Genomic DNA, 24846 nt, shown 5'->3' on the forward strand with positions numbered 1-24846 from the left:
TCCAAACGTACTAGTTTATTTTTTCAAGAAATAAGTTTATTTGCAGAGTCCCAACTCTCCAAACTTAAGGTATCTCCTCTGCTCAGTGAATATGGACTGCAAAATGTTTTATGGAAATTAGTTTCTTAAAAATGTTTTGAATCTTATAGTAAAGTTTCCTTAATAATTATTTTAAGCCCTATAGTATAAATAAGTGATAAAAATCAGTGTTTTTGTTTTACATAAAGTCTATGATTCTCAAGGCCAAATACATCTGCTTTATAATTTGATGTAGTATGAAAGAATTTTGCAACTATCCAAATTGAATGCATTATAATCCTATATAATAAAAGGCTAATATGCAAATAGGCCGAATGGCAAAACAACCGTAACAACTGAATAACCAGTCGCTATGCTGTGCGCTGACCACCAGGGGGTGTGTGCGGACCATGGCGGGTGTTGGTAGCGGCTGGATAGTGGAGCAGGTGAGCAGGGGCACCAGACCAAGGCAGAGCACCAGTTGCTGTCATTGGGGCGAGCCTCTGGTAGTTACTGAAAATTCTTTGCTCCCGCGAGTCCTGCCCAAGTGCTTGCACCCACTGCCAGTGCCGGCCCTGCTCACACCTGCAGCTAGCGCCAGAGCTGCTGCTCACACCTGCTGCTGGTGCCCAGCACCAGTCCCGATCACTTGGCACCATCAGCAGGTGCAAGCGGTGGCTGCCAGCCCTGATCTCCCCTGAGGGCTTCTCCATCTCCCCCTGCTCCTGAGGAGCGATCGGGGCTGCAGCCGCCACTTGCATCTGCTGCTGGCACCGGCCCCAATCGCTCTGGTCCATCAGTGGGTACGAGCAGGGCCAGTGCCATCAGTGCATGGGGGCAGCAAGAGCGGGACTGCTGGCAGACAGGAGACCGGGGACCGTGCCGAGAGAGGCTGGGCAGGGGTGCAGAGGATGGGCCTAGACCCGCCCCTGTGCCCACCTCAGCCTCATGGCTCACAGTTCCTTTCAAAGTGCACAAATTTGTGCACTGGGCCCCTAGTCTATAATAATAAAAGCATAATATGCTAATTAGGCCAGACAGCCGAGCAACCTTCTGGACATCATTCCAGATGAAGCCACGGTGGCGGGGCCTGAGGCAGAGGCAGTTAGGGGCAATCAGGCAGGCAGAGTGGTTAGGGGCAATCAGGTAGGCAGGCAGGAGAGCGGTTAGAAGCCAGCAGTCCCGGATTGCGAGAGGGATGTCTGACTGCGGTTTAGGTCCTATCCCGCAGGAAGGGCCTAAACTGGCAGTCGGACTCCCCCAACGGGTCCTGGATTGAAAGAGGGTGCGGGCTGGGCTGAAAGACCCTCCCCCCCCCCCCGCCGTGCATGAATTTTGTGCACAAGGCCTCTAGTATAATAAAAGGCTAATATGCAAATTGTCCCCACGGGCGGGAGTTCAACTGACCGGGAGTTAGACGTGTGCTGACTACCAAGGGGCAGTGCACAACATGGCAGGCATAGGCAACACAGCGCTGGTAGTTGGTGGCAGTGGAGGAGCTGCCAGCCCTAATAGGCCCCGACAAGAGTGGGACCATGGTGGGATGGTGGAGCAGGTGAGCTGGCGGCGCCAAGCCAAAACAGGTGCAAGCAGGGGACCCGATCGCCACGCCGGTCACCCCAAAGAAGGTGACCGATGGCGGGGTTGGGGGCGGGGGTGGGGCCAGCAAGGCAGGTGTGAGCGGGGGCCCCAATCACCCCATAGATCAGCCTTGATGGCCAGCCAGGCCTAGGGATCCTATCTGTGCACAAATTTCGTGCACCAGGCCTCTAGTTATAATATAAAGGTGTACCTAGCTTTGTCAGCACTAAGTAGTTTCTGATAAACAAGCCTCTCAAATTAAATCAATCAGAATTGACCACCTGTCCTGCAGCTCCCCAGTTACTTAAAAAAGAGAATCTAATTTTTTTCCAGGAAAAACTTTTGTATTATTGTTTTCAATTTAAGTTAATGATTTCTACATGGAATCTTTCCAGACAGAAGGTAAGCCTTACCAGAATAAAGTTTACCCTAATAAGAAGTTAAAATGCAAACAAAATAAACAAACTCAATTTTTTATTCCCTGCTATTGTACAACTTTCTTTTAAATATATTTTTATTGATTTCAGAGAGGAAGGGAGAGAGCGATAGAAACATCATTGATGAGAAAGAATCACTGATCAACTGCCTCCTTCACGCCCACTACTGGGGATCGAGCTCATAACCCGGACATGTGCCCTTGACAAGAATCAAACCCCAGACCCTTCAGTCCACAGGCTGATGCTCTATCCACTGAGCAAAACCAGCTAGGGCTATTGTACATCTTTTTAATTGTCAGTAATGTAATATGATTTTTTTCCATCTTAGAAGTTAAAATATGTATCCAAAATGTATGCAGATCACTTAGAACTTTGAATTAAAATGTCCAGATCTTTTTGCCAGGTTTAATTAGTTGCCAGATCCTACAGTTAAAGTCTTTCACTTAATACCTTCTTTTGCATTTCAACAGCCACTACCTACCTGAATCCAAGCCTTCCTTTCTCAGACTTGTGGGCTATAGTCTATCCAGCGGTCGCCAACTGGTGGTCCGTGAGGTCCGAAAGGTTGGTGACTGCTGGAGTTGCATTTTCCGCTAAAAACCCTTTTCCACAAAGCATGTCCTAGCAGTAGTATTTTGGAAACAACTTGAGGAATGCTGTCTTATGCTATTTCTTACACCTTTATTAAAAGCTCTCAAGAATTTGAGTCTCAACTTAAACATGACATTACTGAAAGGCCTTCCAGAGTAAACTCAATTCATTTTAGGAATACTCATTTAGCACCACCTACATGATAGGCCTGAAAATACAAAAGTGGGTTAGTTACAACCCATGCCCTGAAGGGATTCACTGACTAGTTGATCCTTGGTTTTGCAAATACAGTACTTGTGTTACAAGATTCCAGGGCAGGGGGGATAGGGAAACTGAGACAGGAAAGTTAAAACAGGCCAAACAGTGTGGGCAATTTGCAGCCAGCTTGTAACTAACAAGCCATTATCTTCCCAGCCAAAAAGACAGAGTAAATGGTTAAAGAAACCACCTTAATGAGAGAATGCAGAAAGAGAGGGGTAAAAGGAAAAGGAAAAAAGGGCAGTTTTAGAGAAGCCAGCAGTTTCAAGACCTGACAAGATAAAGTTGCCAGGTGTTTCTCATAATTACTGGGAAGGCCACAACAAAGTAAAAAAATAGGGGGGTGAGGGGGAGACCTTGAGAATTAATTTCTACCAAAATATTCAGCAGAGGAATTTTGAGGCCTATAGACAAAAGGGTATATAACACCTCAGACCCCAACCCAACTTGCTCTTCAGATTAGCAGAGAGCCTGTCTGAGCTTCATAAGCCAGATGTATAGGTTTACTTGCTTTGCTTTTTCAATAAAGGTGCATGCTTTAATTTCATTAATAAATTGGTTTTTCACAACACCGTCAAGGTCTCTCGTATAAATTTATATATATGAGAAGACAAGGATGGAGGCTGGGGACAGCCCTCTCCCACTGACTCTGGGGCTGTCCTATCTGGTAACACTTCTCTGGTGTCAGTGAGATGTGCCTATAACACTTGGACAACCTAGATCAGAACTAACCACAATACTTGTTAAAAATAATAATAGTAATGCAGATCCCCAGGCTCAACCCCAAATCTACTGAAACAAACTTTGAGGATCTAGTTTTTTATATCAAAGAGATTCCGATGTACATTAAAATTTGAGGAAAACTTAGTTTATTGGTAAATTCTATCAGGTAGACTAGTAATAAACATAAGCAAACTTTTTAAATTGTATGAAGGATGTTATGTATGAAATGATTTAGGAAATTTAGAAGGAAAAGATTTAGTCTGCCTAAGGATGGGGCCATGAGTTGTATATTGAAGGATGAGAAGGATTTCTTTCATCAAGTAGAAAAGGAAAGGACTGAGAGGAAGGGAAAGTTCAGAGTATGTTTAGAAAACATTATAGCTGGTTGTGGTAGAGTATCTGGATGACAGGGTAGCCTATTTAGATTTAGGGGGAGGAAGAGGAGGACGAGGATAAGTAAAAGATGATCTGGTAAGTTTGGATGGAACAAGATGAAGAATAGCTTTTAATGCCTTGAAGAAAAAAAATATCCAACTCACTCAGATATCTCCTGTTATAGGTCCTTCAGTATCTATGGAACCAATCTATATTGTATAAAGTTTCAATTACTTAATATTTACACAGAATTCAATCAAGAAACAGACATTAGCCCTAGCCGGTTTGGTTCAGTGGATAGAGCGTCAGACTGTGGGCTGAAGGGTCCCGGGTTCGATTCTGGTCAAGGGCAACCTAGGTTGCATGCTCAATCCCCAGGCCTGATCGGGGCCTGTGTGGAAGGCAACCAATCAATGTGTCTCTCTCACATCGATGTTTCTCTCTGTCTCTCCCCCTCACTTACACTTTTGCTAAGAAAATCAATGAAGCCCAGTCTACATGGCTCAGTTGGTTGAGCATCAACCTATGAACCAGGTTATGGACTCGATCCCCAGTGTGAGGCATGCTCCCTCTCCCTTCCTCTCTGAAATCAATAAAAACATATTTTTTAAATCAATGAAAAAATATCCTTGGGTGAGAATAAAAAAAAAAAAAAGGAAGAAAAATAAACAGAAAATAAGCAAACAGCCAAACAGATGGCCCAAATCCACACACTAAAACTTCTGAAACTTCTGAATGAAGAGAACCTCTCCCAGTCCATACTTCAAAGCCATTCATTTTTATTTCAAATACAATCCTCATTTATCTGGTTAATAAATATACTCAATATAAGACAATGGGGGTTGCTGGGGAAAAACTATAAAATATAATAAACATTTCAAGAATTCCAACTGTGGCAATTTGGGCCTATACAGGGTAAAATTGCCTAATTCTTTAAACTCAACCAATTTAAGGGTTTATTAATTAAATTCAATAAGTGATATCCTATATAATAAAACCCTAATATGCAAATCGACCGAATGGTGGAATGACCAGCAGAACGACCATTGCTATGACGTACATTGAGCACCAGGGGGCAGATGCTCGATGCAGGAGCTGCCCCCCATTGGGCATTGAACATCTGCCCCCCCCGAGAGGGAGTCAACCAGCGGTGGCGATCAGAGAGCAGGGCTGGCCGGTGAGTGCCCCGCCGGTCATCTCCCACAAACTGGCAGTTGGACATCCCCTGAGGGCGCGAGCCCGGCTGAGGGACACCAACCCCCACATCCATGCACGAATTTTGTGCACTGGGCCTCTAGTTTACAATAACTATCCTGAGTCATTAAGAAAATTTAACTATACTTAGTATAGTTTAAGCAAAAGGAGTACATATAACAGAATCCAGGATGATTCCCATAAAAAAAATGCTTAACCCTTTTCGGTCCAACGTGGAGGCTGACTTGACAGACCAGGCACTAGGAGCAGGTCCAACATCGAGCTGAGGTCTAGTGAGACAGATAACTTCAACATTCAATCCTGTCAATTAATCTGGACCAAACTGTTTGAATTCCAAAAATAAAATTGGACCGCAAAGGATTAAAAGGTAAACCTAATCAGGACCCATTTTTAGAGATATAATGAAAGACTTTATAAGTTAGTAATATTTTAAAATGTTTTACACATTAAAGTGTTTTTATCTGATGCAATCACCTTAATTGTTCCCTTTTTCTACTAGGTCCAACCCAGAATTCAATCCTTTGCCCTTTTCCTTTTTTCAATCTACACATTCAGTATGGTGGTTAACTCCCAAATCCCTTTTATACACAACCCCTCCTATTCGGCATCTACACCTAGAGTTTTCAGACACCTTTCCTTCCCTTTTATTCTTTCTTTCAGTCAACACCATCACTGTCCATTAAGCTCCAAAGCTAGAATCATGCATCTATATGTGAGTCAGTACCACAAAAACAACAACAACAATCCACAGTTAAATATCAGCTAAATCAGGATGCCACAAGGCCCTGAGCCTCCTAGTGAAAAAAGGCAGGAATGGAAGATCAGTTCATTCTTCTTGCTACACTTTGCATCATCTTATCTAACAAAGAGGAAATATACAAATTGATCATCACACCATAATGGTCAAGATGGCTGCACCCATAGCAGAGGCAGGGATTCTGTAACACAAGATGGCTGCGCCCACAGTGGAGGCTGAGTTCCCGTAATGAGCCTTAATGAGCAATCAGCAGGGACCTGAGACTGCGCCCCCGCCTGGTGGGGCTTGACAGGGGACCTCAGGCCGCGCCCCCCACCCTGGCACCAGGCTGGGGAGCCGCAGGCCACGCCCCCTGCCCTGGCACCAGGCTGTGGGACCTGAGGCCACGCCCCTCCGCCTGGCAGGGCTTGACAGGAGACTTCAGGCTGCGCCCCCCACTCAGCGGGGCTTGACAAGGAACCTCAGGGTACACCCCCCACCTGGCGGGCTTGACGGGGGACCTGAGGCTGCGGCCCTGCCTGTGGAGCTTTATGGAGAACCTCAAGGCGTGTCCCCCACCCTGGCCCAGGCTGGGCAACCTGAGGCTGCACCTCCTGCCCAGCAGGGCTTGACGGGGACCTCAACGCATGCCCCCTGCTCTGGCCCAGGCTGGGGGAACTCAGGTTGTGCACCATGCCCCGGCGCCGGGCTGGGGGACCTGAGGCTGCACCCCCTGCCTGGCGGGGCCTGACAGGGGACCTCAGGCCACACCCCCTGGCCTGGGCCAGGGGACCTCAAGGCACACACCTTGGTGCTGGGCCAGGGACCTGAGGCTGCACCCCCTGCCTGGCGTGCACCGGGAGACCTGAGGCTGCACCCCCCCCCCACTCTGCAGGGCTTGACAGGGGCCCTGAGGCTGCACCCTCCCACCCAGTGGGGCTTGATGGGGGACCTGAGGCTGCACCCCCTGCCTGGCAGGGCTTGACAAGGGTGGGGCCGGACAGGTCTGGATCTCGCCCAATGGGGTGGGGCCAGCTGGGCCTGGTCTCACATGATTTTGAGGTGCCACGGGTGTGCGGGGACTTGACTCTGGGCCCCACGGTCCACCCCAGACTCTGACAGGAGGAAGATTTTCATATATATTTTACTAGTTTTCTTTCATCTCTGACACTTCTATTAGAGAGAAAGGGCAAATAGCAATAATAAAGTACTAGTGGACCGGTGCACGAAATTTGTGCACGGGGGGTGGGGGGAGGGTGTCCCTCAGGCTGGCCTTCACCCTCTCCAATCTGGGACCCCTCGGGGGATATCCGACTGCCGGTTTAGGCCTGATGTAGGATCGGGCCTAAACCGGCAGTTGGACATCCCTCTCGAAATCTGGGACTGTTGGCTCCTAACCACTCACCTGCCTGCCTGCCTGATTGCCCCTAACCACTCTGCCTGCCAGTCTGCTCGCCCCCAACTGCCCCTCCCCCACCAGTCCGCTCGCCCCCATCTGCCCCCCCCCCCCACCAGCCTGATCACCCACAACTGCCGTCCCATCCTGGTCTGATCACCCAAAACTGCCCTCCCCTCTTGGCCCCTAACTGCCTCTATCTTGGCCCTGCCACCATGGCTTTGTCCAGAAGAATGCCCAGAAGATCTCCTGGGAGGTCTCCCAGTTTAATTAGCATATTACCCTTTTATTAGTATAGACAGAGGCCTGGTGCACGGGTGGGGGCTGGCTGGTTTGCCCTGAAGGGTGTTCCCGATCAGGGTGGGGGTGCCCTTTGGGGGCGGGGCAGCCTGGGCGAGGGGCCTGTGGTGGTTTGCAGGCCAGCCACACCCCCATTGGGGTGGGGGTCCCCTCTGGAGTACCTGGCCAGCCTGGGTGAGGGGCTGATGGCTGTTTTCAGGCTGGCCATGCCCCCCAGCGGGGACTCTCACCCCATGGGGGCATGCCCAGCGTGGGTGAGGGTTTGAGGGCCATTTTCACGCTGGCCACACCCCCTTCAGGGTGGGGGTCTCTGCTGGGGTGCCTGGTCAGCCTTGGTGAGGGGCTGATGGCTGTTTGGAGACTGGCCACGGCCCCCAGTGGGGACCCTCACCCCAATGGTGGCCTGGACAACCTGAGTGAGGGGCTGAGGGCCGTTTGCAGGTCCCTCCCTCCGTGGCTGGCCTGGGTGACCCAAGGCTCCTGCTAGCTCTGGCCTGCTCCGTGGCCGCTGCCCACAGGCCCCTCCTTCGGCAGCCAGCCCAGGCGGGCATGAAACTTGGCTTCCTCCGTCGCCAGGGGTGACCCAAGCTTCCCATCCGCTCTGGCTAGATCTGTGGCTGCCGCCATCTTTGTCCCGGTAATTTGCATATTCCCTCCTAATTGATGTGGTGTGTCGCAGAGGTACGGTCAATTTACATATTTGTCTATTATTAGTGTGGGTTTCCTCTAATAACACCCCCCCCCTTTTAATGTGCACAAATTTCGTGCACCAGGCCACTAGTTAACTATACCCTCCTATCCCAACACTAGACCAGCAATTGAGTTGGCTGCTCCTCACAATTGCTCCTGTCCATTCTAAGGACCATATATCACAGACCACGGGCCTCCCCCAAAAGCCAGGCCTGTGCAGCCATACCAGAATTACACCCATTAATACCTTACATTCCTATTTTTCCAGACAATGTGAAAGATATATGCCCCTGCCATTATTTCATCTTCACTCTCATAGCTAGTGATTCCTTTCCCCAGATAATACAATTGCTCCTCCTATTTTCCTTCTACGCCTTTGTAATGTGCTACCTGAAACTCCCGAAGCCTCCACAGCCCTCTTAAGAGCAGCTCATCTTCCCACACCTTATTAAGATCAGAATGTAGACTTGGCATCCTCTTTGATCCCCACTACTATTTCCCAGCTGTTCCTCCTCTGTTCCTTTGTAAAATCCCTTGTTCCCTCAAAGCTCACAGTAATTGGGTGTACCATCCTATAATTGGAGACTTTGGCACCTGACTCAAGAGCCTTCCTCTCCACCAGTCTGTGTGTTGTTCAACACAAAGGGAAGAACCCATCCCTCTCACCCTGATGCCTCAATTCAATGACTTTCTCATTCCACTTCAGCTATCTACTTGAGTGGCTGGCCATACACTGAACCTTGTCTGTGTTCAAAACTACTCCATCTCTGAAAAAATTATTTCTGACATCCTATTCTCCCACCTTACACCCTTCCTCAGTAACTCCTACCACTCCTGTTACTCAACCACACTGAGATCTCCAGACCACTTTCTCCCTTCTCCACAGCCTACCCCTATCTTCACATCCCACCCTATTCAGTGTAGAATCCATGGTTTCTCATTTTAACTACTATTCCAATATCCTAAATTCCCTCATCCCTTTTCCTTTTGTTGTATCTGTTTAGTAAATGCCAACTCAAGACAAAATCAGTTCTGTCTCCTCCATGCCTGCACCAAGGCTGATGAATGATACTGAATAAAATTATAAAACAGTATTAAAGTTATTAAATTCACGGTTTTCAACCCAAAATGGGCAGTAATTTTATTATATTCCTAGCAAGCTTACTCTGTCATTCTTTACAACTATTTCAAGTTTTATCTCTCAAATCACTGAGCTTACCTACTATGTAAGACCTTGCTGTAAATAAGTATACATAACACTAAATCAGCCTCAGCTAGTCCAAACAGAATTTATTTTTAAATATAAGAGAAAAATCCATTATACTCTTGCATTGATCACTACACATTTTATGGTGAAATTGAAGAAACAGAATGCTTCCTCCAAAATCTCACTTTCCATCACAATCAAATATTAAACATAGTGTACTAAAAAATTAATAGAATAATATATCAATTAATTATACAATAATTTAATCTTAAACAGTAATTCTTATTAGAGAGAAAAGACCAATTAGTAAAGATAAATTACAGAATATCTAAAAATAAAAACATATAAGATGAAACAATAATAAACTAAGACAAACAAAAAAGTCCATTATGCACTATAGACTAAAAGCAAACAAAATACTGGCAAACATTCCACAATTCTAAAGAACAGATAAGGATTTGCTAAAGTAGGTATATTAATATTTAAACTTATGATTAACAATAGTAGCGATATTCTTTTCTTATAAAGATTAAATATTTCACATGAAGTCTTCTTTTTATTATTTAGAGAACTACTTTCTTTCACAGAAAAGTGAACCTTATCTCAATATGTTCTGAATATACTGGAACTCAGTTTAACGAAATATTAACATACCTATTGTTTTAAATGAATAGGATTCAACCATTAGCACATTTTTCAAAGACATCTCAGATTAACTACTTTATTTCGGGGGGGGCGGGGTAGAACTGTATTTGTTTGCTGACTCTGTTCTTTTCTAGGACATTAATAGAACATCTACATCATACAGCAATTACTCCCCCAAACACCAAAGTACAACAGAATTGTACTGTTCATTCAGTACAACATAAACAATAGGTAGACAACCAGTAACAAACTCTCAAGAAATAAATACAAAGGAATATATTCATAAAACTAACTTTACAATTATAGAAATGCCAAGATAATTATGACCAAAGTTATTTAGGCATACCTATGTATCAAGAACACACAAGCCATGTAAGTAGGAGACAAAATGAGAAGAAAAGGAAAAGCATTTTAAAGAAATGCTATCATAGGTACCTAGGAAAGTGTTCTTAAAAGAGAAGATAGGAACAAAGAAAGGAAAAGGAAACAGGCCAAAAACATCTGAATGAAAATAAGTCAATGGCAGTTTCCTAGTTATAATTAAAATGTACAATTAACTAATAAACTTCCAAAATCTTAGTTGTATTTAACTTTGGAAAGACAAATTACACTGCAGAGCCCTACCCTGGTAAAAAATTTTTCACCTCTTTTAAAAACAAAACCCAGCTGGAAAAGAAAAATTAAGTTGTTTCTAGCCCTGGCCAGTTTTCTCAGTGGTTAGAGCGTCAGCCTGCAGACCAAAGGGTTGTGGGTTCAATTCCAGGGCAAGGGCACAAACCTCTGTTGCCAGTTCATGCCAGTAAGGGCACACACAGGAGGCAGCCAATTGATGTGTCTCTCTCACCTCTATGTTTCTCTCTTCCCCACCCCCCAATCTCCTTCCCTTCCACTCTCTCTAAAAATCAATGAAGAAAATATCCTGGGGTGAGGATTAAAAAGTAATAATAATAAGTAAAGTTGTCTCTATTCTCTATTTCTAAATCGTTTTACAAAAAAAAAGTAATAGAAAATTTATTTTCTTTTTAAAGCTAGATCCAACTGATGAACCAAAATGTTTCTGAAAGTAACCAAAAGAAAAGTTGAAAAATTCTATTTGGGTTTCTGTAAAATATTGGTAGAGACTTGGGCAAGGAGGGAGGAAAAGGAAAACTCTGTCCACATTCTTATAGATGGTCTCCTTCCTAACTGAAAAGGCCAGCTTTTAGAATAAGCTAAATGTGCATGTCCACTTACTCCCTACAGAATCCAATAAAGTACACAGTTGAAGATGAATTCCTTAATTGAATGGCTGAATAATATGGGTGCATACGGTTATATCTTATAATTATAATACATATACACATACACTTATGTATGTATACTTAAGTACATAAACTTATCCATTTTAATTTTAAACTCATTAAGTAATATTTTCAAAACAAACATATGTATATCCACCTACCTTAGATTTGTCTTAATATATTTTTTCCTGCCACATTTGTTCATTATTAAGACATTTGTAATAAATGCTTTGCTCCTTCTCAGTTTTCTTCTTTATGTATCCTGCAGTGAAATTATAATGTTGAATTGGGAGATCATAACATTTAATTTTTTAAAAATTAAAACCTCTCAAAACTACACCAGAAAAATACCCTAATTTCTGAAAAATTGAAGAAAAAAAAAAAAACAGTATAGAAAGCTGAAAACAAGTCTATATTTTTTTCAACTTTAACTCTATTTAATTTTATGATCTTCTTAGGAAAAAATTTCAAAATCCTTAAATCATGTGCTATTTCTCAGATTCTTTTCTACTGAACAGAAAGTAGTGCTAATTACTTAATATATACTATGCGCTACTCATAAGTATCAGCTCTATTTTTATTTATTTTTTACTTTTTCAATCCTCACCCAAGGATCTATTTTCCAATAATCTTTAAAGAGAGAGTGGAAAGGAGGGAGAAGGGGGAGAGATAGAGATATAGAGATAGAGATAGAGATAGAGATAGAGATAGAGATAGAGATAGACATAGACATAGACATAGACATAGACATAGACATAGACATAGACATAGACATAGACATAGAGAGAGATAGAGATAGAGAGAGAAATACTGATATGAGAGAGGCACATCAACTGTTTGCCTCCTGAACTCACCATGACCAGGGCTGGAGATTGAACCTGCAACAGGAATCCAACCTGAGACCCTTCAGTCCACAGGCCAATGCTCTAACCACTGAGAAAACTGGCCAGGGCTATGTTTAAATGGTAATAATCACTTAATAAACTGAATAAATCATTTTCTTTTTTTCCTTTATTGATTTTTTAGAAAAAGAGAGGAAGGGTGTGAGAGAGGGAGAGACAAAGCAAGGGAGGATGGGTAAGAGAGGGAGAGAGAGAAAGAGAAACATCAATTTGTTGTTCCATTTATTTATGCATTTATTGGTTCATTCTTGTATGTGTCCTAACCAGGAATCGAACCTACAATCTTGGTGTATTGGGATGACACTCTAACCAAATGAGCTATACAGCCAGGACAAATCATTTCCTTAAATTTCACTTCACTGCAACAAATTTGTCAACCATTTTACATTTACCTTAAATCTGAAACTGGGTTTTGGCAAAGAATTTTAATTCCAAACAAAATATTAACGTTTATTTAAAATCTCCGTCGAGAGGAAGCAAGATAGCGGCATAGGTAAATGCCTATACTTGCCGCCTTTACAACCACATCAAAATTACAACTAAAATACAGAAAAACCATCATTCAGAACTGCCTGAAAGCTGGCTGAATGGAAGTCCTACAACTAGATTAAGTAAAGAAGAAACACATTGAGACTGGTAGGAGGGGTGGAAGCCGGAATGGGCTAGTCCAGTGGTCGGCAAATTGCGGCTTGCAAGCCACATGCGGCTCTTTGGCCCCTTGAGTGTGGCTCTTCCACAAAATACCACGTGCGGGCGCGCACATACAATGCAACTGAAACTTCGTGGCCCATACGCAGAAGTCGGTTTTCAGCCTGGGAAAGTCTATTTTGAAGAAGTGGCGTTAGAAGAAGTGAGGGTACGTTCGCTGAGGTCGACCCCGCAGATTGAGGGCATTTTTAGCAAAGGCCAGCTTAGGAGTACTCTAATTAAGTTAATAACAATGTATCTACCTATATAGTTTAAGTTAAAAAAATTTGGCTCTCAAAAGAAATTTCAATCATTGGACTGTTGATATTTGGCTCTGTTGACTAATGAGTTTGCCGACCACTGGGTTAGTCCAATACTCATATGTGCTGTTTTTTTCATCGGAAGGGCTATCTCTGGGGCAGATGCTGCCCATGAGAAGCAAGGGGTCCCAGTTGCACACCAGCTCACCAGCCCAAGGTTCCAGAGCTGGGAAGAGAAGTCCCCGAAACTGCAGGCTGTAAAAACCAGTGGGGATTGTGGCTGAGTGACAAGAAGGCTGCTGGAATCCTTGGTGTTCCTCTTAAAGGTCCTGCACTCAAACTTCCACAGTCCGGTTTCTTCTGACCTCCAGCACCAAGAGACCCAGAAACATACAGGGAGGAACTGGATTGTGTGGCATTGCAGCAGGAACTTGGGGACAGTTTTCTCTCAAACAGGGAGCTCACAGGGGTCATTGTTCCTGTGCTTTGACCTCCCCTGTCACAGGGCTGACTGGCAGGCATATCTGAGGTTCCATCAGCCTGGAGCACATTGTTTGCTCCACCTTGGGGATTCCCTGAGTCCCCGCCCCATCCAATTTGCAGCCCCACCCATGCTGTTTGCAGCAGCTTTTCCATATGAATGGCCTGTCCTGGGTCAGGCTTCAGACTTTGCTAAAATCTGTCAACAAGCTACAGCTAGTGACAGCATGCCCCAAATTGATCAGTAAAAGGCCCAAGACCCAGCCCTAGCACCAGCCTGCTTTGCTTCACCAGGGATTCCAGCAGCCTCCTTGTCATTCACCTTGGGCAACTCCAAGCTCAATACAAATAGCAAATTGCAGGTCCCTCTGTAGCTCCTGCTGGGTGGCCCCAAGCAGTGGCTAACTTTGCATCTTCCTCGAAGCCCCAGAGCCAGTGCACTTGGTGGACAGCTTCAGACCACAGCAGAGTACAACTCTACATATCCACAAGTGACATATTCAAGGGGCAGACTCAGTGAGCACCAAAACCCCACTGAAGCAAGTCCTGCTCCATAGGGGTATTTCCTGAAAAGCAGCTCTCCCACTGTAGTCACAGCTGTTCCAAACAGCCAATTGGCCTGAAGGTCAACTCCTCCCAGTGACATCAACAGCAATCAAGGCTCAACTACAAGACTGTGCACACAGACCACACTGGGGTGCATCTGGAATGCCCAGCTCAGGTGATTGGGGAGACTGAGCCACTGGGCCCTACAGGCCACTCCACCAACTCCAGAAGACATAGCAGCTCTACCTAATACATAGAAACAAACACAGGGAAGCAGTCAAAGTGCAGAGACAAAGAAACATGTCACAAATTAAAGAAATGAAAGCAAGCAAACTACTGGATACAGAGTTCAAAACAAATTATATGGTTACCCAAGGATCTTAATGAGACTTTCAAGGATCTTAGTGAAAATGTCAAAGACATGAAAAAGGACCAGCCAGAAATTAAGTATACAATAACTGAAAGAATAGTTTACATGGTTTCAATAGTAGAGTAGAGTATTCCTAGAATCAAATCAACAATTTGAAATATGAGGAAGCAAAAAACACCCAATCAGAAGAGTAAAAAGAAAAAAGAATCCAAAAATATGAAGATAGTGTAAAAAGCCTCTGCGACAACTTCAAGCGTACTAACATTTGAATTATGGGGTTGCCAGAAGGAGAAGAGAGAGAGCAAGATATTGAAAATATATATATGAAGAAATGACAGAAAACTTCCCCAACCTGTTGAAAGAAGTAGACTTACAAGTCCAAGCACAGAGAGCCCCAAACAAAAGGATCTCAAAGAAGCCCACACCAAGAAACATCATAATTAAAATGCCAAGGATTAAAGACAAAGAGAGAATCTTAAAAGCACCAAGAGAAAAGCAGTTAGTTACCTACAAGGGAGCACCCATATGACTGTCAGCTGATTTCTCAACAGAAACTTTGCAGGCCATAAATATTCAGTGATGAATAGTAAGGACCTACAACCAAGATTATTCTACACAGCAAAGCTCTCACTTAGAATTGTGGGTCAGATAAAGAGCATCACAAATAAGAAAAAGCTAAAGTAGTTCATCACTACCAAACCAGTATTATATGAAATGTTGAAGGGTATTCTTTCAGAAGAAGAAGAGGAGGAAGAGGAGGAGGAGGGAGAGGAGGAGGAGAAAAAGGAGGAGGAAGAGGAGTGGAGGAGAAAAAAATATGAACAATAAAATGGCAACAAATACATATCTATCAACAATTGGATCTAAAAATCAAAATAAACAAACAAGAAAGCTAATGAACAAAATAAACTGGTGAATAAAATAGAATCAGAGGCATAGAAGCATGGAATAAACTGACGAATCTCAGAGGGAAGGAAGGGGGGGAGCAGAAAGAAATGAACCAAAGCTCTTACTGGACACAGACAGTAGGGTGCTGAAGGCTGGGGTTGGGGTGGGAACTGGCTGGAGGGGGACAATGTGGGGGGAAAAGGAGACATCTGCAAAACTCTCAACAATAAGGATTTTTTTTTGGTCTTTATTGTTTAAAGTATTACATATGTCCCCTCCCCGCCCTCATTAATCCCCTCCTGCCCACCCCCAATATTTTTTTAATACAAAAATTAAAAATCTCCTTCAACCTATTAAAAAAGCTGTTTTAAACACTCTAGAAATTAAACCCATTTTTTACTAATATATTTTTTAAATATGCCTTTGGGATGCTGAATGAAGTAAAATTAGCAAAGAAAAAAGAATATCTGGGGTCCCTTATTTTAGGGTTGTAAAGGACAAATGTGCACATCCATAAGTACCTTTTAGGCATCTATCCAGCTACCGCAGTGCTTAGTCACAGACATAGTACCTTCAGAGTTCCCTCCAGAGTGGTCCCCTCTAGGGTGGTGTTATACCATCCCAGTCAATTCTGAAACTGAGTTGCCCCACTTAACTAAGGGAACTACAGCAATGGTTATTTTTGCCACACCTACCCCCTACTCCAGTACAGGGACAATAGATGGTAGGGCATTTGAACCAGGCTACCTACAACATGACCAAAAAGCAAACATGGTGCCACTCTTTCAGATTAAACTATACCTCTGATCCTATTTTATTCACCAATTGATTTTTCTCATTAGATTTCTTATTCATTTATTTTGAGTTTTAGATTCAATTGTTGCCGTTTTATTATGCTGACATTTTACATGGGGATATTTCACCTTCCATAAAAATTGTGGCAAGGACCACTTATTTATTACAGAGTAATAGGGCCCTCGCTGGTTTGGCTCACTGGATAGAGCATCAGCCCGCTGACTGAAGGGTCCAGGTTCAATTCCAGTCAAGGGCACGTATCTGGGTTGCAGGCTCCTCCCTGGCCCAGACCCTCGTTGGGGCACGTGGAGGAGGCAACCAATCTATGTGTTTCTCTCACATCGATATTTCTCTCTGTCTTTCCCTCTGTCTTCCACTCTATTTAAAAATCAATGGAAAAATATCCTTGGGTGAGGATTAAAAAAGAAGAAGAATATTCGGCACCCATGACATATCAGGCCCTTGTGCTTGGCATCAGAGACACAAATAATAAAATGTCCCTGCTCTCCAGGAGCTTGCAATCTAATGAGGGAGAGAGATGATTAAACAATAATGATATTATCTGATCTAATAAAAGACAAACATGCAAATTGACCGTACCTTTGCTATGCCTAAAGCCACGCCCACCAGCTAATCAGAGCGACTATATGCAAATTAACCCAACCAAGATGGCAGCCGGCTGCCATAGAGCTGAAGCGAGCAGGAGGCTTGATTGCTCCAGTGATGGAGGAAGCCAAGCTTCCTGGCCGGCTCTGAGCTCCACTGAAGGCCGCAAAGTTTCAATTATAGAAGATAAATAAACTCCAGATACCTGCTTTCAGCCGGCCGTGGCCACAGAGCTGGAGCGAGCAGTAGCTGGCTCTGAGCTCCAGTGACGGCAACAAAGTTTCAATTATAGAAGGTAAATAAATCCCAGAATATAAAAAAAAAAGAAAGGAGAGGCTGGGAGCTTCCGTCGCCGGTGGGCTTGGCCAGCCTGAAAATAGCCCTCAGCCCCTCACCCAGGCTGGCCAAACTTTCATGGGGTGAGGGTCCCCATTGGGGGGGGCTTGACCAGCCTGCAAACAGCCATCAACCCCTCACCCAGGCTGGCCAGGCACCCCAGTGGGGACCCTCACCCTGAAAGGGGTGTGACCAGCCTGCAAACACCCATCAGCCCCTCACCCTGGCTGGCCAGGCACCCCAGCGGGACCCCCACCCTGATCCGGGACACCCTTCAGGGCAAACCAGCCAGCCCCCACCCATGCACCAGGCCTCTATCCTATATAATAAAAGGGTAATAGGCAAACTGACCCTAAAAGCAGAACGATTGGGAATGACTGGTCACTCTGACACACACTGACTACCAGGGGACAGACGCTCGATGCAGGAGCTGCCCCCTGGTGATCAGTGCGCTCCCACAGGGGGAGCTCTGCTCAGCCACAAGCCAGGCTGACAGCTGCCAGTACAGCCTCTCCCACCTCCTCAGGAGCGCTAAGGATGTCCGACTGCAGCTTAGGCCTGCTCCCTGCTGGCAAGTGGACATCCCCCAAGGGCTCCCGGGCTGCCAGAGGTATGTCTGATTGCCAGCTTAGGCCCAATCCCCCGGGGAGCGGGCCTAAGCCAGCAGATGGTCATCCTCCGAGGGGTCCCAGACTGCGAGAGGGCACAGGCCAGGCTGAGGGACCCCCTCCCCCAACCGAGTACACAAATTTTTGTGCACCGAGCCTCTAGTTAAAATAATAATGATGATCAGGACACCATATAAGGAGAAGTAACTATAATTTTTTAAAAGAATTTTTATTGATTTTGAGAGAGAGAGAAAGTGAGAAAGAGAAACATCAATCGGCTACCTCCAGCATGCCCCCTACCATGGAATCCAGCCCACAACCTGAGCACGTGCCCTGACTGGGAATCGAACTGGCAACCTTTCAGTGCATGAGCTGACACCTAACCAACTAAGCCACACCAGCCAGGGCATAACTGCTAGTTTCTATATTTTTCTTAGAAATATCATTTCCTTTAGCTTAATTTTTTAATAAGTAACACATTCTTATGATTCAGAATTCAAAAAGTAGAAAAGAGTATTCAGTGAAGTCCAGGAATAGCCACTCATTGCTTATTCCCCGAGGCAAGCAGCACTGAAGAAAGTACTAGCTTCCTGTTACCACAGCCACAGGATGGCATTACCAGAATACTGACCATCATGTAAACCTGACCCTGACTCAGGCTTATCAGAGAATTGTTTTATCGCAAGCACTAAAAAATTCATCATTGAATGAATGCCTGCTTGCCAAATCTAAAGGATACCTTTCAGTCCCTATCTTCCTGAACATCCCTACAGCATTTCCTGCTCTCCAAATTTCATCCTCCTTTAACCTTTTGTTGTTATTTCGTAAACAACACAAATTTATTACCCTACAATTCTGGAGGTGAGAGTCTGAAATGGGTCTCACTAGGCTTAAATCAAGGTGTTGGCAGGGCTGTTTCTCTGGAGGCTCTAGGGGAGAATCCATTTCCTTGCCTTTGCAAGGTTCTAGAGGCGCCTGTATTCCTTGGCCCCTTCATCCATCTTTAAAGTCAATAACATTACGCTGTTTTTCTCATGCTACCATCTCTCTGGTTCTCTCTTCTTGACCACTTAATGGCACTACTTTCATGCTTTTCTTTTAGATTATCTAGTCCTTTGTTCTGTCTTCTTTGGTCCACACCTTAAAAGGTTGGTATTCCCACCTGGCTGGTGTGGCTCAGTGGTTGAGTGTCAACCTATGAACCAGGAGGTCACGGTTCAATTTCTGGTTCCTGGTCAGGACACGTACATGGGTTGCAGGCTTGATCCCCATTAGGTACACATGGGAGGCAGATAATCAATGATTATCTCTTATCATTGATGTTTCTGTCTCTCTCCCTCTCCCTTCCTCTCTGAAATCAATGAATATATATATATATATATATATATATATATATATAGAGAGAGAGAGAGAGAGAGAGAGAGAGAGAGAGAGAGAGAGAGATTGAGAGAGAGTGTGTGTTGTTGTTTTTTAAGGTAAAAATTGACCTTGTCAGGAAAGATGCCAGCCTAGGACAACATCAGCGCAAAATCCAGTGAGCCCCACAAATAGTGGACCCAAAGGCGAGTTTGTTTGGGTTTTGTTTTTTGTGTTTGTGTGTGAGAAGATCTTTTGTTTTTTGTTGTTTTTCCTCCCTTTTTTTTCTTTCTTCTTGCATATCTCTAATTTCTGTCTATCCTTTTATTCTATTGTGGATGAAAGGGGCCACATGCTAATCGGACTAACTCAGGGAAAGCCTGTGTGACAGCCTTGCAAACTCAGAGATCTAAAGTAACCACAAAGGATGGTCTGAAATTAAACTTTTTAACTAAAAAGCAGTTTATGATGGGTAGTCACTTCCTAGGCCGGTATCTTCACTGATAAGGTCAACCTTTACCTTAACTGAGCCTATCAGTCTTTTTGCATCTATGATAACATATCCTTGAAATATCTGGGTAGTAACTTCCCTTTTTCCAGACCCCTTGGGCCACAACCTAATGTGCCTAGGCAGCAGGACAGATACCACAAATTCCTTCATTATTATTTTTATCATGTTAATTGTTGACGGTTGTGTCTAGTCCAGCCGTGGGCAAACTACGGCCCGCAGGCCGGATCCGGCCCGTTTGAAATGAATAAAACTAAAAAAAAAAAGACCGTATCCTTTTATGTAATGATGTTTACTTTGAATTTATATTAGTTCACACAAACACTCCATCCATGCTTTTGTTCCGGCCCTCCGGTCCAGTTTAAGAACCCATTGTGGCCCTTGAGTCAAAAAGTTTGCCCACCCCTGGTCTAGTCTATCATTTTACTCTTCATCCAATACCAGAGGTTCCCCACTCCTTTGCTTTCTCCCGCCTCTCTAATCTACTAGTATCACCAATGAATTTCATGTAACCCACCTACGTCCCCTCATTTGATTGCGATATATAAAAATAGATGAAAAACTGCCATTCTCTGGAGCATTACCACAATCCACTGAGATACTGCTTCCAAGGAATTGTTGACAGTTTGGCTCAAATAAACTCACAAAAATTCTTTACAGGTTTGAATGTTTTTACATTAACACTATGAAAAGTTGGAAACATAATAAAGGCAGATTGCTTTTTAAAAAATGTTGCTTTTGGACCAAACATTACAGTTGAAGATAACTATAAAATATTGGGAAAATATTACAAAAATGTAGAGCTTTATAAAGACAATTGTGCAAATATCTACACTAATAAAAGAGAAACATGGTAATTGGCGTACGACCGCTACCCTTTTCATTGGCTAATCAGCGAGATATGCAAATTAACTGTCAGCCAAGATGGCGGCCGGCAGCCAGGCATCTTGAAACTAACATGAGACTTGCTTGCCTCAGTGACAGAGGATTGGAGGAAACCAACGTTCCCCGCCTGCGGCTGCAGGCCTCTGAGCGGGCAGTTTAAGAAACATTGTAACAAATACCGCCGAACTTCAGCCAGCAGATTCGCAACATTGTAAGCAAAGGCCAGAAACCTACTTTCAGCCACGGAGGCCTAAGAGCTGGAGCCAAGCCTCAAGGTAAAGCTGGCCCAGAATAAAAATTAAAAAAAAATAAAAAAAGGAGCGGTTGGGAACTTCAGTCACTCCCAGCCTAAAAACAGCCCTCAGCCCCTCACCCAGACTGGCCAGGCACCCCAGTGGGGACCCCCACCCTGATCCAGGACACCCTTCAGGGCAAACCATCCGGCCCCACCCATGCACCAGGCCTCTACCCTATATAGTAAAAGGGTAATATGCCTCCCGGCACCAGGATCAGTGTGACAGGGGGCAGCGCCCAAACCCCGATCGCCCTGTGGCTCTGTGTGTGACAGGGGGCGGGGCCCCAACCCCCTGAGCAGCCCTGCTCTGTGCCTGATAGGGGGGAGCTCCCCAACCTCCCCCCCCCACGGGCCCTGCTCTGTGTGTGAGGGGGTAGAGCCATAACCTCCCCATCGGCCCTGCCCTGAGTGTGAGAGTGGCGGCGCCCCAACCCCCTGATCAGCCCTGCTCTGTGGGTGATAGAGGGCAGTGCCCCAACCCCCTGATGGGCCCTGCTCTGTGTGTGACGGGGGCAGCGCCCCAACCCCCTGATTGGCCCTGCTCTGTGCGTGACGGGGTGGCACCACAACCTCCCCATCAACCCTGCCTTGAGTGTGACAGGGGACAGTGCCCCAACCCCCCAATTGATCCTACCCTGAGCGTGACTGAGGGTGGCATCACAACCTCCCAATCTGCCCTGCTCTGTGCATGACGGGGCGGCGCCCCAACTCCCCAATCGGCCCTGCTCTGAGCCCGACCAGGGGCTGCACCTAGGGATTGGGCCTGCCCTCTGCCACCCGGGAGCAGGCCTAAGCCAGCAGGTCGTTATTTCCCGAGGGGTCCCAGACTGCGAAAGGGCACAGGCTGGGCTGAGGGACACCTCCCCCCCCAGTGCACAAATTTTTGTGCACCGGGCCTCTAGTATATATGTAAGTTCTTGCTCCACTTTCAAAACCAAAAAATGGAAATTGCTAATTACACACTGAAATAGTTTTTTGCAAAAAAGTTTAAAAAAAATCCACCATTGTAATTACCATAGTCAAATTAAAAAGAATGTGGAATAAAAGGCAGTGTACCTCTTATGGAAGCAGGAAGAGGAAGAGAACGCAGAAATGCACAATCTGTTTCTTTGGTTCTGGAATGAAGGGAGATTTTAGTTCTTTGGAAAAGTAGATCTTCATAGGTTAACTATGATTTAAGAAAAATAGCAAGTAAGCCCTAGCTGGTTTGGCTCAGTGGATAGAGCGTCGGCCTGCGGACTCAAGGGTCCCAGGTTCGATTCCGGTCAAGGGCATTACCTTGGTTGTGGGCACATCCCCAGTGGGGAGTGTGCAGGAGGCAGCTGATTGATGTCTCTCTCTCTCATCAATGTTTCTAACTCTCTGTCCCTCTCCCTTCCTTTCTGTAAAAAATCAATAAAAAATATATTTAGAGAACCAAGATGGCGGCATAGGTTAACGCCGGAGTTTGCTGCCTTGAACAACTACTTCAAAAGTGAAACCAAAAAACGGAAGGGACATCACCCAGAACCACAGGAACACTGGCTGAGTGGAAGTCCTACAACTAGGAGGAAAGAGAAACTCATACGGACACTCAGAGGAGGCACAGTGCTGAAGTCAAATTCTGAGGTGCGGAGTGCGCGGAGCAGGCTGGCGGCGGAGGGCGCGGTTGGCGTTTTCAATCGGGAGGGAGTCGCAGACTCTGAGCTCCAGATACAGGCGAGTCTTTAGGGACCCAGACTCAAACAGGAGAAGCGGGACTGTCTGGCTTCGGTCAGAGCGAGTGCAGCTTTCTCTCTGAGCTTTGCAGCGGGTGCTGGGACTCAGAGAGGCAGAGCCCCTGGGGACAGGACTGAGAGCCGCCATAACTGCTCTCTCCGGCCCACCCTGTTGATCCCGAGCCAGAGCGACCCACCCGCCCCGCCCAAGCCCTGCACACAGGCATTTGCCGGATAGCCTCAGGCAAACGCCAGATTAGCACCTCCCTAGAGGACAGAAGTTCTCTCACTGCTGACACAGCTGATTCTCATAGCCACTTGGCCTGGAGGTCAAACCCTCCCTGGAATTAGCTACAACAATCAAGATTTAACTATAAGACTGCGAACAAAGACCACTAGGGGGTGCACCAAGGAAGCATAACAAAATGCGGAGACAAAGAAACAGGACAAAATTGTCAATGGAAGATATAGAGTTCAGAACCACACTTTTAAGGTCTCTCAAGAACTGTTTGGAAGCCGCCGATAAACTTAATGAGATCTACAAGAAAACTAATGAGACCCTCGATCTTATATTGGGGAACCAACTAGAAATTAAGCATACACGGACTGAAATAACGAATATTATACAGACTCCCGACAGCAGACCAGAGGAGCGCAAGAATCAAGTCAATGATTTGAAATGCGAGGAAGCCAAAAAACTCCCAACGGGAAAAGCAAAATGAAAAAAGAATCCAAAAATGCGAGGATAGTGTAAGGAGCCTCTGGGACAGCTTCAAGCGTACCAACATCAGAATTATAGGGGTGCCAGAAGATGAGAGAGAGCAAGATATTGAAAACCTATTTGAAGAAATAATGACAGAAAACTTCCCCCACCTGGTGAAAGAAATGGACTTACAGGTCCAAGAAGCGCGGAGAACCCCAAACAAAAGGAATCCAAAGAGGACCACACCAAGACACATCATAATTAAAATGCCAAGAGCAAAAGACAAAGAGAGAATCCTAAAAGCAGCAAGAGAAAGAAACTCAGTTACATACAAGGGAATACCCATACGACTGTCAGCTGATTTCTCAACAGAAACTTTGCAGGCCAGAAGGGAGTGGCAAGAAATATTCAAAGTGATGAATACCAAGAACCTACAACCAAGATTACTTTATCCAGCAAAGCTATCATTCAGAATTGAAGGTCAGAGAAAGAGCTTCACAGATAAGGAAAAGCTAAAGGAGTTCATCACCACCAAACCAGGATTATATGAAATGCTGAAAGGTATCCTTTAAGAAGAGGAAGAGGAAGAAAAAGGTAAAGATACAAATTATGAACAACAAATATGCATCTATCAACAAGTGAATCTAAGAAATCAAGTGAATAAATAATCTGATGAACAGAATGAACTGGTGATTATAATAGAACCAGGGACATACAAAGGGAATGGACTGACTATTCCTGGGGGGGAAAGGGGTGTGGGAGATGCGGGAAGAGACTGGACAAAAATCGTGCACCTATAGATGAGGACAGTGGGTGGGGAGTGAGGGTGGAGGGTGGGGCGGGAACTGGGAGGAGGGGAGTTATGGGGGGAAAAAAAGAGGAACAAATGTAATAATCTTAACAATAAAGATTTAATTAAAAAAAATAAAAATAAAATAAAAATTAAATTAAATTAAATTAAATTAAAAAAAAAAAAGAATTAGAAAGAGGGCAATAAGAAAAGCCCAGAGTGAGCAGAAGGAAGTAGATAATAAAGAGCAGAGCAGAAATAAATGACATAGAGACCAAAAAAATAATACAAAAGATCAATGAAACCAAGAGGTGGTTCTTTGAAAGGATAAACGCGATTGATCAATCTCTAGCCAGGCTCACCAAGTATCAAAGAGAGAGGACCCAAATAAACCAAATCACAAATGAAAGAGGCGAAATAACAACAGACCCCACAGAAATACAAAGAATTGTAAAAAAAAAAAAAATATATATATATATATATATATATTTAAAAAAAGAAAAATAGCAAGTAAGGTTTAAAAGATCAAGGAAGAAGAATTTGAAGCTCATATTGTAAAGTTGTCCTTCTCAACTAAGTAGAATAGAACGTTGGAAGAAGCAGGGCTAGCTAGAAGACAAATAATTCCAAAGTGTGTGTATTTGAAATTGACAGGGATGAGCCTATGGTTATTATGCATTTC

General features: G+C 44.7%; 1 protein-coding gene across 8 annotated transcripts in view; it reads right to left on the reverse strand.

Moving 5' to 3' along the window:
* The window catches only part of CREM (cAMP responsive element modulator), a 100640-nt gene that overhangs the window by 69154 nt on the left and 6640 nt on the right, over positions 1–24846 (reverse strand). For 4 of the 8 annotated variants that reach the window (XM_036350237.1, XM_036350218.1, XM_036350211.1 and 1 more), the window contains exon 2: positions 11614–11714. The exons of 2 other annotated variants lie outside the window; for them this stretch is intronic. In XM_036350237.1, coding sequence (XP_036206130.1) covers positions 11614–11657 — 44 coding nt within the window. In that variant the 5' untranslated portion in view covers positions 11658–11714. Of the gene's footprint in view, positions 1–11613; positions 11715–22030; positions 22092–24846 lie in introns of those variants that run through there. 2 more of the 8 variants (XM_036350227.1, XM_036350260.1) reach the window with 2 other exon arrangements.

Source organism: Myotis myotis, unplaced genomic scaffold (assembly GCF_014108235.1).
Source record: "Myotis myotis isolate mMyoMyo1 unplaced genomic scaffold, mMyoMyo1.p scaffold_m19_p_1, whole genome shotgun sequence".
Classification (NCBI taxonomy): domain Eukaryota; kingdom Metazoa; phylum Chordata; class Mammalia; order Chiroptera; family Vespertilionidae; genus Myotis; species Myotis myotis.